We start from the raw sequence: 15,793 nt of genomic DNA on the forward strand, positions 1-15,793 counted from the left end.
CAAAAATATAAAGAGTTAAAGAAAGGTGAGAGTGGATATTGGACCACTGGATAATGATAGAGAAGTAGAAATGGGGGGGAAAAAGAAATGGCTGATGAACTTTATCAGTATTTTGTGTCAGTCTTCACTGTGGAAGATACTGGCAGTATGCCAGAAATTCGAGAATGTGAGTGTTGTTGCTATTAAGGAGATTATTATTATTATTATTATTTTACGGAGAAGGTGTTTGGGAATCTGAAAGGTCAGAAGATAGATAAGCCACCTAGACCAGATGGACTGCACCCCAGGATTCTGAAAGAGGAAGCTGAAAATATTGTGGAGGCACTACGAATGATTCTTCAAGAATCACTAGATTCTGGAATGGATCCAGAGAAGTGGAAAACTGCAAATAGCCTCCCACTCTTTAAGAAGAGAGGGAGGCCAAAAAAGGAAATTGTAGGCCATTTAGCCTGACTTCAGTGGTTGGGAAAAAGTTGGGAGTCCACTATTAAGGATGAGGTTTTGGAGCTCATGATAGAATAGGCCAGTCAGCAGAGATTCCTTAAGGGGGAATCTTGCCTGACAAGAACTCTTTGAAAAAATAACAGGCAGAATAGACAAAGGAGAGTCAGAAGATCTTGTTTATCAGGCTTTTCAGAAGGCCTTTGACAAGGTGCACATGAGGCTGCTTAACAAGATAAGAGCCCATGGTATTACAGGAAAGATACTAGCATAGATAAAAGGTTGGCTGACTGGCAGGAGGCAAAGGGTCAGAATAAAGGGGGCCTTTTCTGGTTGTTTGCCATGATTAGTGGTATTCTGCAGGTGTTGCTGTTGGGACCACCTATTTTCACATTATATGTTAATGATTTGGATGATGAAATGGATGGCTTTGTGGCCAAGTTTGCCGACGACACAAAGATGGATGGAGCAGCAAATGGCATTGAGGAAGCAGGGAGACTGCAGAAGAACTTAGACAGATTGGGAGAATGGGCAAAGTGGCAGATGGAATATAGTGTTGGAAAGTGTACGTTTATGCACTTTGGTAGACAGAATAAAGGCATAGACAACTTTCCAAATGGGAAGAAAATTAAAAAAGCAGAGGTGCAAGGGGACTTGTGAATCATTGTGCAGGATTTCCCAAAGGTGAACTTGCAGGCTCAGTTGGTGGTAAGGAAGGCAAATGCAATGTTACCATTCATGTCGAGAACTAGAATTTAAGAGTAATGATGTAATGCTGAGGCTTTATAAAGCACTGGTCAGACTGCACTTGGGGTATGTGGGCAGTTTTGAGTTCTTTTTCTAAGAAAAGATGTACTGGCATTGGAAAGGGCCCAGAGGAGGTTCACGAGAATGATTTCAGGAATGATAGGTTTAACATACAGGAAGCACTTGATGGCTCTTGGCATGCACTCACTGGAGTTTAGAAGAATCGGCGGGTGTAGGTATCTCAATGAAACCCATCGAATATTGAAAAGTCTGGACAGATTAGATGTGAGGAGGATGTCCCCTTTAGAGGGAAAGTCTCGGTCCAGAGGGCACAACTTCAGAATAGAGGGATGTCCATTTAGAACAGAGATAAGGAGGAATTTCTTTAGTGAATCTGCAGAGGCCAAGTTATTGAGTATATTTAAAACAGGGCATCAAAGGTTATGGGGAGAAGGCAGGAGAATGAGAGGAATAATAAATCAGTCATGGTGGAATGGTGGGGCAGACTGGATGGGCCAAATGGCCTACTGTAATTCTGCACCTATGTCTTATGGTATCTTTCCCATCTTGTGTTCCCTGGTAGGTTTGAAGTCCAGCAGTGAATGAATATTAGTCAATGGTGGGATTAACCCTTTTCTTCAGTTACCACGTGGAGGAGTGCTGTTAAATGTCCATCTTTCTCAATTTACTTCATTCTTTTCCCAGTACAAGTCTGTATTTCAAGAGAGAATTCAAACATATTAATGTTGACCTGATGTGCTTTTCCCACAGTTCTTTGCAGGAGTGGTGATGATTTCATATGGACTGAGTACTTTCCATTCCTGCCTATACCTGTACAGAAGTCAGGACAACGCAGCAACAAGTCAGACAACTGGTAATAATTCAGCATAATCTCACTTGTTGAATCATTTTTTACCCACTTTCAAAAGCCCAAGCCAAGTGTGTTGTTTTAGGTCTAGAAACACTCTCAGCTCTAGCTCCACATGCATTCTGGTTAAAGGTTGTAAATTCTCTGCTGTTACCAAGGATAAGCAAATTTATTGTATTTTTTAACTTTTAAATTGCTTTGATTTCACTTTTGGGATTATTGCAGTTTTTCTCAAAACCTGATGTATTTTCCACACAATTTTCAGTTTTGCCTTTGTGAGAGTTACATGTCAGCCAATTGCAGCTGAAGCATCCTACCAACAAAACAGTCCTGAGCACGGATTACAAGTACGATTAGTTAAGAAATGATCAGCATTATTAAACAGATAAAGATTGCAGGTGCTCAACAGTACAAGCAAGAACTTCCAGACTTAATTGTTAACCTGTGCTGATTTGGCTGAGGAGGCATTTTAGGTGGACCCTAGTATGTTACCCTTTTGATTGAATACACTGCCTGCACCCGGCACTGCAAGTTTCTACCTATAAATGTAACTCGCACTTCGGCATCAGTACAAAGTGAGATTATATTGAAATATGCTTTCCCGAGGGAACCGTCATAATTATTGTTTTTTTAAAGTTAATGGATTTGCAGAAAGGAGGTGAGGATGTGAGGGATGAGTCTCGTCTTTGCTATGGAGTGCACAGGCCAGATTCAGTTGAATTTACTGAGATACCTGAAACTCTGCACATGCCCCAAGGCTACAAATGGCATATCACCCAGGGAACTTCAACAATCTTAACCAAGTGACTTCCCAGAGGAATAATGGGAAAACAAAATAAAACACCTAACATAGAATATAGTGATGTCGACTGAAAGCTCAGCCAAAGTAGTGCCTTGAAATGAGGAGAGCAAACTGAAGTAGCAGATGGAATGAGGAATGGAATTCCAGAACAGTGGATCTTGGTGGTTGAAGATATGTCTTCTAGTATTAATAAAGGGGAAGAGGATGATGAAGAAGCGAGAGGTAGAGGAATGGTGAGAGATTAAGCCATGTGGTTGGAGAATGCTCAAGACTCAACAGTGCCAGAGTTGTAGGCATGAGCAACAGTAGGAGGGGAAGAAGTAGTATTCAAGCATTAAACTGCACACTTGTGCCTTTCATAACAATTAGTGGTTGGTTAAGAAAAAATAAATGACTCAGGAATTACAACGACAAGCTTTCAAAATGGATCATTCCCCCCCCCACCATAGTTTAATTTTGTTTATTTAAAATCTAAAGAACCATTTTTATCTTAAATCAAACTGAAAATAGCAAAGGAGATTGTGTGGTTATTTGGTAGAGATTAGGGTTTTTATTGTGTATATTCGTATGCTCCACAACCACTGGACTAAGTGTGTAAATGTAGGAGGGGACTATGTTGAAAAATAAATGTGCTAGGTTTTCTAAAATGGATTTCTTCTACCTTAGGCCACGAACATATCAATCACCCCTTGTATTAAATAAATGAACTATACTGTATTTATATAAAGAGTTTCATCCATTAATGTACTGAATAAAAATCAGTGATCTGTACCAATCTTCCAATAAATGAAATTAGAAACCAACATATGGTTGTGCTTGTTCATATTGAGTTGATTTTGGGAGCTTTGCCTCGCTTATCTTCGGTTGAAGGCACCATGGGATGTTAAAGGCTGCAATTTCATTGGGAGCTCCTTATTTATGTAAGTCAGTAATTTAAACAAGGCAGAGCCACAGCCAAACTCTATCCTATTATTGGTCACAAAGTGTATGTGGTGGAGCTTTTGATAATGTATGTGAAGCTTAGCTGATTGATGGTGTCAAACACTAAGTGCTATTGGAGTTGCACTTGCCCTGGAAAATAAATATTTACCTGTTTTAGGATTTAGACCAGCAACGATGAAGGCATGGCAATTCTAATTCCAAGTCAGGAGTCTGTCTGATTTGGGAGATGGGCATGGCAGGGGCTACTGGTACTGGTATTCTCTTGTGCCCTGGTGCCCCTTGCAGGTAAGGGAGGTGCTGTCAACCTGGCATTAAGTAATTATGATGCATTTATGTAGATAGCATAAACTGCAGCAATGGTGCATGAGCAGCTGAGGGAATGAATATTTATGGAGCACCAATCAAGTTCACTGCCTCCTGTTGAGCATCACTTGCGCTACACTGATCCAGACATGCAGACTGATTCAATGCGCCACTAATATAAATGGTGAGGTAAAACGTGGATAATTCATCACTGGATAGCCAGCTTCCACCCTGCTATAATGGGAACAGTATTAATTATCAGTGGTCGGTGGTTAGACTTTGTCATTGGCTGTCTCCTACTTTAACTTTAGTTTGACCAGGATTCCTTGATAGGTCAAAATACTGCCTTGATGCCAAGGTCAGTCATCCTCACTTTTCCTCTGGAATTCAATGCTTTAGTCCATATTTAAACGAAGACTGTGATGAACTCCAAACCAATAAGAAAATTCCAACAAAGAATTGCTGAGTAGCTTGTAAGTGCCTCCTGATGGGGTAGTCAATAACATTTTCTGTCATTTTACTGCAGTAGTACAGTGCAATACATTAAAAAATTATGTTACAATAATATGTAAATAAAAGAGCAAAATGTGAGCAAATAGTGAGGTCAGGTTAGTGGTTTCCCCAAGTACCAAAATGCCAGCCTTGAAGGGAATGCACTGATCTCACAGTGAAATAGATAACTCAGGAAGAGACCAAAGAAAATTATTTTAAATATGATAGTATCCAACACAAATCTATTTTATGCTTCTTGGAATTATTGTACTATAGTATTTACCTCTCAATTTTTGCCCTGGTATCACCATAATAGTCACTAATTGGAATCTAAGCTATCACACCAATAGGACACATCTTTAAATAGAATGATTCTTTGATCCTAATAGTTTTTAAAAATTTTTGCTCCATTGTGTGTTACACAGCACAATTATTGGGCTAAGGGGCTAAGTTCCTAGCATCGTCTGACCTATGAACAGGCCAAGTTGCCACCTACTCTAATGCTTACCAACATCACAAAGTTTGAAGCAAATTTATTATCAAAATAGGAGATTCACGTCTCAGGATAATCTGTGCAAATTATCCAAATCAGGATTCCATTGTTTTATTTTGGCATACAGCATGAATTTGTCATGGAGATGCATTAGATACATCATATGTCAGGAAGCCAAATGATCTGTTTCTATGCTGTACGATTCGAACACTTTACCAGTGAGGTTTTGCAAGCAGAGAAGTAATTGACCATAATACCATAAAACACATAGAATTTAGCCCATGCAGCCTGCTCTGCCATTCTGTCATGGCTGATTTATCCTTCTCAACCCCATTCTTCTGCCTTCTCCCCTCCCAACAGTATCCAAAGCATGGTCACAGCATTGCACTGTCTGCCTATTCCCTTCCCCTCTCGTGACAGTCATCCAGCTACTGTACCTCCCTCCTGCAACTTAGATAGGGGCTCCAGTGAGGTGGTCACCCCTATCACCTCCTCAGACTCCTGGATGAGCTGAAGATCATCCAGCTGCAGCTTCAGTTTCCTAATAGTTTGTAAGGAGCTGCAACTGAAGTAATTAGTGGAGTAATTACGTACAGATGAAAACATTTCTTGCATTGTCACTCCTATGGAGGAGGAGGAGGAAGAAGAAGAGGGGGAGGAGGAGGGGAGAGGGGGGGAGGAGGGGGGGAGAGGGGGGAAGGAGGGGGGGAGAGGGGGGAAGGAGGGGGGAGAGGGGGGGAAGGAGGGGGGGAGAGGGGGAGAGGGGGAGAGGGGGAGAGGGGGAGAGGGGGAGAGAGGGAGAGGGGGAGAGAGGGAGGGAGAGGGGGGGGAGGGGGGGGAGAGGGGGGGAGAGGGGGGGAGAGGGGGGGAGAGGGGGGGAGAGGGGGGGAGAGGGGGGGAGAGGGGGGGAGAGGGGGGAGGGGGGGGGAGAGGGGGGGGGAGAGGGGGGGGGAGAGGGGGGGGAGGAGGGGGGGGAGAGGGGGGGGAGAGGGGGGGGAGAGGGGGGAAAGGGAATGAATATCACTTGGCCAGAGCTCTCTTGTCATTCAGCAGCCCTACTGCACTGACAAGTGTTAGACTGCGGTAGAGGGACTGTGATGGTCATTGATCAGCAATGACCTCATAGACTCTGAGCTCTCTGCTTCTCTACATCATATTTGCTGATTGTTGAACAGCCTCATTTTTATTGGAGTCAAGGGAAAATTAAGAGTAAATGGAATTATAAGCTGTTAATTATAGGCAGACATGTATGCTGCAATTTTATGATGTTGGTACTGTGAATTAATAACTGATAATTAGACATTATCTGTGTATTTAGAAATCAAAAGCACTCGTCTTACAAACATGCATTTCAGCAATCCTTTATTCAAAATACATTGGAATAAAAGTATGTACAAAAATGAAAATATAAACATTCACAACCCACAGTGAAACAAAAGCTAAAATGACACATTCAATTTTCTTTACTAAGAAAGCCATAATACTCTGCACTCTTCTTAACAAAATCTTCTTTCTTACATGTTGAACTGAGTAACACTAAAAGGCTGAGTTAAATCCATTAACTGGAATAAACAATCAATAGTACTGGACAATTAAGCAGTCATATGAATAGAAATTAAGTGGTAAAAGAACACTAACTGCCTATACTGGTATCTCACAAAAATGTTTCAAGCAAGTCAAAATGTTATGGTATTCTCTAATTAAGATGCCAAAAACTTTGGATGTTTGAGATTATGTCCGTTGTGTGCATATTATTATTAAGACAATGGCCAACTTCTCCGTGGAAGTCTTGGTTTCAGTTCAGACAATATTACAGTGCTATGACAAGTTAAAGTATAATTTGAATTTAGGCACTTGGAGATGTTAAAACCTGATTTAGTGTTGTCTGGATTTAAAGATTCCAGTCAGCTCAGGGAGGATGATTTCATTTTACACACAGTGGATTACTCTGCAAGATGAAAGGGGCCAGAGTGTCACAGCAACTGGTGCAGCTTCATTGACTCGGATTCAGTGCTAATCTTAGATGCAGTCTGTGTCTGCACTTTGCACATTTTTCTTTGTGGCTGTACAGGTTTCTATTGGTTGCTCTGGTTTTCTCCCACACGTTAAAGACGGGCTGGTAGATGAATGTGTAGAGTAAATGACAAAAGGAATGGATTGGGCATGTGTGATAAGAAATAATTTGCATGATGAAAGGAAATGAAGAAGGGGCATGAACTAATGGGATTGTCGGCTCCAGGAGTTAGAATGGACTGTGAGCTGACTGGCCTTAGGTCAGAATGAAATATGAAGTGGGTGGGTGCAGAAAACAAGGGAAACATTGTTTCTGGATGTGGTTATTCAGGTCAATAGGATATAATTCAATGGAGTTCAGAGTTAATTTTCCAAAATTCAGACACAAAGGACTGCAAATGTTGGCACATGAAACAAACAATTTGCTGGAGGGTGGCGGACTTGGTTTGACTTAAAGCATAATTAATTCCTTTGTTTCCTGAATGACAATAATATCTGCCTCCAGTTACAATATTTATATGGCTCCCAAAAACTCTGGAAAATTGCAACTTTTCATGACTCCTAGAACGAATAGAAACAGTCTGCAAAAACAAGGGGGCATCATTTAAGGTGAATGGAGGAAGGTATGGGACGGAGGGGGAGGAGAATGTCAGAAGCAAGTTCTTTACACAGAGTTGTGCGTGTATGGAACATTTTGTCAGAGGTGGTAAGATACATTAGGGTCATTTAAGAAACTCTTCAATAGGAATAAGGATGATACAAAAATGAACGGTTATGTAAGAGGGAAGGGTTAGATTGATCTTAGAATTGATTAAAAGGTTGGCACAACATTGTGGGCCAAAGGGCCTGTACTGTCTTGTAGTGTTCTATATTCTAAGCAAAATCTGAAAGGGAGTTATCACTATTCCGATTTGAAAAGGATAAAATGTAGACTGTAACCTACATTGGACTGGATTTAAGGGTTGCAAAATTGTTGTCTTGAGTTCTTGGATAGGTTGGGTTCCCAAAGTGTTGAAGACTTCTGAGCTTTAGAATGTCCCTGTACAAACTTCCCTAGAGAATACTGAAACATATCAAAATGCCTGTTTCATCATCATGGATGGAATACATCACTGTACAGGAAAAAATGCAGAACTTTACAAATATTCAGTTAAACTATTGCAAAGGTAGAATATTATTTGAAGCTGGAGACAACGATGAGGATTTTGATAAAGGCGTCACTATGAGATCGCCACTAAAGTCAAGGCCGTGCCCTTCTTTTTCCTGAAAAGGCAAAATTTAACATGAGGGAGAAAATATTTGAGTTAAGTCACCAATTAAACAGCATCTGACATGATTTAACTCCTATGACAGCAACAGATTTAATGATTAGCTTTGTACTTCCTCAGCCTGTAATCGAACCAGAACCCAATGACACCATTTGCTTGGCTCCATTTCTATACACACATGATACCTAGGTATCAAGGGTTGATGCACCAACCTGGTGCAAGAGACAGTTCCTGCACCCCAAACAGATAAACTGCAGAGAAAATACTTTATTCTAAACACTTGTATTCTAAACATCCTTGTACATCCCCATCTCACATCAAAATGACGTGAGAGCCCTCTACTTCTTCCTTGAACAGCAGCACCACCAGTTCCTCCCCACCTACACACTCACATGCTTGGCTGATCTTGTTCTTACATTGAGCAACAACTTAAACCGCATTACGTGTAATTCTGGTATTGCATGGGCCGCAGGATAAGGAAAGGCCTGACCTTCTGTGGGATACGTGGAATAGCTTTGTTACAGTACTAGTCGCGCTTCATCCCTCAAAGATTTTTCCAGCACATTGATGAGGGCTTCTTTCTGCATTCTTACAAACATAATAAGTTTGCTACTTTTCCTGTGAATTTCCACCCTGCTCTCATTTTCATATTGCCCATCTGATTTTTCCGTTACCTTTCTGGATTCCTCCATCTCAGCAGATAGGTTTAGCTTTAAACATCCATTACAGAGTGGGAGAGTGGGTGAGGAAGTGGGAGGTGCAAGGGGACCTGGAGTCCTCATGGAGGATTCCCTAAAAGTTAATTTGCAGGTTGAATCAGTGGTAAGCAAGGCAAATGCAATATTAGCATTCATTTCCAAAGGACAATATAAAAGCAAGGACGTAATGCTGAGGCTTTATAAGACATTGGTAAGACCACACGGAGTATCGTGGGCAGTTTTGGGCCCATTACCCAAGAAAAGATATGCTGGCATTGGAGAGGGTCAGAGGAAGTTCACGAGAATGCTTCTGGGAATGGAAGAGTTAACATACAAAAAACGCTTGTTAGCTCTGGGCCCGTACACACTGTAGTTTAGAAGAAATGGGGGGGGGGGAGGGACTCATTGAAACGTATCATATATTGAAAGGTCTAGATAGAGTGGATATAGACAGTATATTTCCTATAATGGGGAGGCTGAGGACCAGAGGGCACAGCCTCAGAATAGAGGGACGTCCACTTAGAACAGAGATGAGGGATTTCTTTAGCCGGAGGTGAGTGAATCTGTGGAATTCATTGCCACAGATAGCTGAGGAGGCCAAGTCATTGGGCATCTTTAAAGCAGAGGATGATAGGTTCTTGATTAGTCTGGGCGTCAAAAGTTACAGAGAGAAGGCAAGAGAATGGGGTTGAGAGTGTTATTCAATCAGCCATGATGCAATGGTGGAACAGACTGGATGGGCTGAATGGCCTAGTCCTGCTCCTATGTCTTAAGGTCTTATAATAAGCTCATAGACTCTGACAACTTTCTTGATACATTCCATCCATCTTCACTCTTGTAAATACGCCTATTCTGTTCTCACTATTCCTCAGTCTGTCATTTTTGCTCTGATGACGAGACTTTTCACTCTCGACTTCTGGCATGTCTTCTACTCTACCATAAGTTAGAGATCTCAATAATAACTCAACTATTTTCTGCAGCTCTGCTCTCTGATACAGCAAGATAAAAGTTTGCTTGCTCTTTCTCCCCCACTCCATTGCTTCCATATTCAAAAAATCATCTTCCACCTGACGCCGCTGATTTTTGTACCACTTTCACAGGTTCCAATTCCTTTGTCCCATCCAGTTTGTCTTTATATTCGCAACCTTCAAGCAGGTTCAACCACTAGGCCTATATTCCCTCTCTCATCACTTTTCAACATGAAGGGGTTATTCCTTTCAGGACTACCTGGTCTGGTCTTCCCTCTCCACCAAATACTCCCATTCTTACAACATTTTACTTTGTAATTGCAGGAAATACAATAAAAATCTTTTTATCTCATCTCTTCCCAGCATCCAGGGACTCAAACAGGCCTTTAAGGCACAGAAGAAATTTGCCCTATTACTTTCATGTGAATTACATTCAGTGATCACACCATGTTCTCTCCACATCGGTGAACACATTGTGGAGCATTTGCACAATGCTCTCTCCGAGCTGCCTATTGTCTATTCTAGTCCACTGACTTGTCTGTCTGCGTCATCTCATCTTTTGTTTGGTCACACTGCAACCTTTCACATTCAACAGTAAATTCATTAGCTTTTGGGTATCACACATTCCCTGTTTGTTTCTGAATTAGCAAGTTCTGTCACAGGTCATCTATCTGTAATACTGCGTTAGGTTTTCCTCTCTCCGTTAGTGTGTCCTTGTGTCTTGGCATTCCTTACAGCTTCTGTATACCTTCATGTTGTGTTTCTAACCACCCTCATTAATCCACTGGATCAGCATGGAAACCATGGCCTCACCCTCTCAGCGATCTTCCCAACGTCTTTGCAACATAAAACCAACATTTTTGCCTTTTCTCAGCTCTGTCAAAGAAACTTTAACAACGTGAAATATTAACGCTTTCTCTTTCACAGATGCCTGACCTGCTGAGAGTTTCCAGCATTTTGTTTTATTTCAGATTTCCAGTATCTCTAGATTTTGAATTATCATTTTTCATAATGCTGTTCATATGTTGGGAGTCTTTAATAACCTGGAGGTCATAAAAGCTTCTACAATTAAGTCCTCTTGGCTAAAAGATCCAAAGGGGGATAGAAAATAGAAGAGGCTAGTTAAGGCATTCATCAGCCTAAACTTGTCACATGACAGATTTTATTCAACAGAATTATCTTATACTCCACCAAAATCGTATACAATTATCTAAGATATATTAATCATTCAGTTTGACAACACCCATAAATATATAGTTGTCCTCAGAAAACTAAATACATTAACACAAGCTCAACAAGCTTGAAAATTGGGTTTATTTTCTCAATGCAAGAACACAAATCGCCTTTGAATCTTAACTCCTCTATCCCTTCTGACCAGCAGACATAAAAATTAATGGTTGTACCCTCGCAGTGCTTGTGTAGGACCAGCTAAATCAGGAAAGGCTGGTATTTGAATATGTTACCTTCCCAGACTGAAATGTGGTGAACAAATGTGACATTGCGCTTTAATTTCACACAGAGCAGCATCACATACCATTCTGTAGTCAAGGAACATTTCTTTGAAAGCCAGGAAATCAGTGAAGGTCAGCAACATGTCAAATATATCTCCAGATATTTCATCTTTATGTTGCCTGCAATAAACCACAACAGTACTATTGTTATATTTTATGTGATTTTCAGTGATGAATTATGTTTCTCAACTATAATAATTCAAACTTAGGCACTGTCTGCTTTTGTAATATTTTCCAATGGATGTGGCAATGGCTTAAGAAACTGCAGAGGTTCAAGTCTGATGTAAATTGCATGCAATATTGATGATAAGCCCAAAGGAACCGATAGTCTGCAGAGCAGGTTGATGGGAAATTTACTGGCTAACTTAGTGACTAACAATTTGTTGTAACAAGAAAATTAAAAAGCTTCTGAATTAATTTTTGCAAGAAGAAATTGTGAAAGCTTTTCCTTCTTATCAAGAACCAAATGAAAGGCTGCTCAACATTTTCTGACTAATATGCAAATTTTATGCAAATAACTAATCCAAATGCAAATTAGAATAGGGGCTCTTCAACAGTGAATAGACCCCCAACTTATATATTTAAAACCGCGCTTGCTTTTCTGGGTAGTTATTTATAAACCTACTTCAGAAGTAAATTAGCTAAATAACAGCTGCACATGTTCTGTTGTAATCTACAACAACTTTCTACACTATTGAAAACATCAACAACCTTAGTGTCAGCTGCAGACTTACTAACCCACCCTTCCACTTCCTCATCCAAGTCATTTATTAACAATCACAAAGAGCGGGATAGAACTCCTAACTACTCCCCATAACCTTTGACGCCTTGACTAATCAAGAACCTACCAACCACCACTTTAAATCTACTCAATTGTCACGGACCCCGTGACAGGAATAAAGAACCAGCAGAGATGGAAAACACTTTGGAGTCTCGTATTGCTATAAACTAATAATATTTATTAGTAACTACGCAATACAGTAATATAAATGTAGATAAATCAAACAGGTTAGCAATGATTACATAAAAGTAAGTGTGGAATATATATGTATGAAAAACCAGGCTTCTTTAAGTCTAGGGGTAAAAAGATACAGTCTTATGATGATGAGTAAAGTTCAGTTCAGTTTGTGGTATTTAGTTGAGTAGTGATGGAGAGAGAGAGAGGGAGAGATTTGAGTCTTGAGGTGAGCTGATGCTGTCAATCTTCTCGTCGTCCTTCGAAATCCTTTCAAAGTCACTGACTGTGGCTTTAACAAAGGGGACCGGTTTTCTGTGGTGGAGCTATCACCCAGGCGAGGGTGGACACATAGACAACTCCCCACCAGTCAACCCCTTTTCCTCCTTCCACTGCAAGAGCGATTGGATCGATTCGCCTGATCGATCCTCCAAAACCCACTTTCTCTGTGGGCACAACAATGCTCATTCAGTGTCCAGATCATGTGTCTGAGGTCTGTATCATCTGACTTCCTAATTTATCTTCCCGTACTGAGCATCAACTGTCATTCAAATAATCCCTCCTTCATCTCTGTGAGAAATGCAAGCAGGCAAAAATCCTTGAAGAAATATCAACAACCTGCCCAAAATCATAACATCGAGTGTCCATTAAATAACACCCTCTTCGGTCACCATAGCAAATTACGAGCTGCTCGGTGCTGTCTCCAAACACAACTCAGTAGAAATCCAAAGTTACTTCCAGTGCCTTAAAGTGACAGTCCAATCAGTTAGACTGTCTCTCTCTCTCTCTTTTACAAACAAGCTGTTAAATAACTCTCTCTCTCTCTCTCTCTCTCTCCAAAACAACAGTTCATAGACCTCAGTTCCGGCACCCTGCAGGCTACAGGCTCCGCCAGCCCCAGCTCCAGATCCAGCTCGGACCGAGGTCCTGACCCTCTCCAGACCAGAACCACTCTTACTGCTGCTGGGTCCGACCGCTCGTCTCATTCCCCCACTACCCTCTACCCGCGACTCCCAACCTTCCCTCTACCCTTCATCGCCCCTCCATTCCTCTGATCCCTCATCCTCCCCTAACTCCGCTCTCCCTGAATATCCCAAACCCCCCCTCCCTCCTGAGACCTCCCACTCTTTACCCTCCTCTGAGGCCAGCCCCAACCCTTGCCGTGTCTTCACCATCCCCTCTGACCTTCCCCTCTCTGAGGCAGAACATTCTGCCTCACTTTTGTCCACCTCCGTCCACACCTCAGTGAGTTCCATGCCCGCCATGACGCTGAACTCTTCTTCCGTCGCCTACGTCTTCAAGCCTACTTCCTTGACAAGGATTCCCCTCCCCCTACTGATAACCCCTTCTCCTGTCTTCAACCCTCCTCCTCCTCCTGGACACCCCGCCCAGGCCTTCTACCTGCACTCGATCTCTTCATCTCCAACTGTCGCTGAGACATCAACCGTCTCAACTTCACCACTCCTCTCTCCTGTTCCAACCTCACTCCCTCTGAACGCACTGCCCTCCACATTAATCCCAACCTCACCATCAAACCCGCTGACCAAGGTGGTGCCGTAGTAGTCTAGCGGACGGACCTCTACCTCACTGAGGCCAAACAGCAGGTCTCTGACACCGCCTCTTACTTACCCCTGAAACAGGGCCCCACCAAAAAACATCAAACCGTTGTCTCCCATACCATCACTACCCTTATCAACTCCGGAGACCTTCCATCCTCAGCCACTAAACTACTAATTCCCACACCCCGTACCACTTTGTTTTACCTCCTCCCCAAGATCCACAAGCCGGACTGTCCCGGTAGACCCATAGTTTCTGCCTGTCCCTGTCCCACCAAACATGTATCTGCCTACCTGGACTCCATTTTGTCACCCATAGTTCAGTTCCTCCCCACCTACATCCGGGATACATCCCATGCCCTCCAGCTCTTCAATAACTTCCAGTTCCCCAGTCCCGACTGCTTCATTTTCACTATGGATGTCCAATCCTTATACACCTCCATTCCCCATCAAGAAGGCCTCAAAGCCCTCCGCTACTTTTTGGACAATAGACCTCACCAGTTCCCCACCACCACTACCCTCCTCCGGTTGGCGGAACTGGTACTCACACTTAATAAATAACTTCTCTTTTGGCTCTTCCCACTTTCTTCAGACCAAGGGTGTAGCTATGGGCACTCGCATGGGTCCCAGCTATGCCTGTCTCTTCGTTGGTTATGTGGAACAGTCTGTGCTCCAAACCTATTCTGGTACTGCTCCCTAACTTTTCCTCCGGTACATTGACAACTACATTGGTGCTACTTCCCGCACCCATGCTGAGCTCGTAAATTTCCTCGACTTTACTTCAAACTTCCACCCAGCCCTCAAATTCACTTGGTCTAACTCGGACACTTCTCTCCCCTTTTTCGATCTCTCAGTCTCCATCTCTGGAGACAGACCGTCTACTAACATCTTCTACGAGCCCAATGACTCTCATAACTACCTTGACTATACCTCTTCCCACCCCACCACATGCAAAAATGCCATTCCCTATTCCCAGTTCCTCTGTCTCCACCGCATCTGCTCCCAGGATGAGGTTTTCCGTTCCAGGATATCTCAAATGTCCTCTTTCTTTAAGGATCGTGGTTTCCCTTCTGCTGTCATCAATGATGCCCTCATCCGCATCTCCTCCATTTCCCGCACTTCGGCCCTCACCCCATCCTCCCGCCACCACAACAGGGACAGAGTTCCCCTTGTCCTCACCTACCACCCCACCAGCCTCCGGATCCAGCACATTATCCTCTGCAACTTCTGCCACCTTCAACAGGACCCCACCACTAAGCACATCTTTCCCTCCCCACCCCTCTCCGCTTTCCGCAGGGATCGGTCCCTCCGTGACTCCCTGATCCACATGTCCCTCCCCACGGATCTCCCATCCGGCACTTATCTCTGTAAGCGTAAGTGCTACACCTGTCCCGACACCTCCTCTCCTGCCACCATTCAGGGCCCCAAACAGTCCCTCCAGGTGAGGCAACACTTCACTTGTGAGTCTGTTGGGGTTATCTATTGCATCCGGTGCTCCCGGTGCGGCTTTCTCTACATCGGTGAAACCTGACGCAGATTGGGGGACCACTTCGTCAAGCACCTCCGCTCCGTCCGCCACAACAGACAGGTTCTCCCGGTTGCCACCCACTTCAACTCTGCTTCCCATTTGGATATGTCCATACATGGCCTCCTCTACTGCCATGATGAGGCTAAACTCAGGTTGGAGGAGCAACACCTCATATACCGTCTAGGTAGTCTCCAGCCCCTTGGTATGA

At 42.9% G+C, this 15,793-nt stretch overlaps 2 protein-coding genes across 5 annotated transcripts in view; one reads left to right on the forward strand and one right to left on the reverse strand.

The window, feature by feature from the left end:
* The window catches only part of LOC140210259 (plasmolipin-like), a 51,382-nt gene extending 47,732 nt beyond the window's left edge, over positions 1-3,650 (forward strand). Inside the window, exon 4 of the mRNA XM_072279135.1 lies at positions 1,960-3,650. Coding sequence (XP_072135236.1) covers positions 1,960-2,079 — 120 coding nt within the window. The 3' untranslated portion in view covers positions 2,080-3,650. The remainder of the gene's footprint in view (positions 1-1,959) is intronic.
* A 2,787-nt stretch (positions 3,651-6,437) lies between these two features.
* The window catches only part of arl2bp (ADP-ribosylation factor-like 2 binding protein), a 45,813-nt gene continuing 36,457 nt past the window's right edge, over positions 6,438-15,793 (reverse strand). For all 4 annotated transcript variants that reach the window (XM_072279456.1, XM_072279457.1, XM_072279455.1 and 1 more), the window contains 2 exons: positions 11,570-11,666; positions 6,438-8,364 (listed from right to left, as the gene is read on the reverse strand). In XM_072279456.1, coding sequence (XP_072135557.1) covers positions 8,257-8,364; positions 11,570-11,666 — 205 coding nt within the window. In that variant the 3' untranslated portion in view covers positions 6,438-8,256. The remainder of the gene's footprint in view (positions 8,365-11,569; positions 11,667-15,793) is intronic.

Source organism: Mobula birostris, chromosome 15 (genome assembly GCF_030028105.1).
Source record: "Mobula birostris isolate sMobBir1 chromosome 15, sMobBir1.hap1, whole genome shotgun sequence".
NCBI lineage: Eukaryota > Metazoa > Chordata > Chondrichthyes > Myliobatiformes > Myliobatidae > Mobula > Mobula birostris.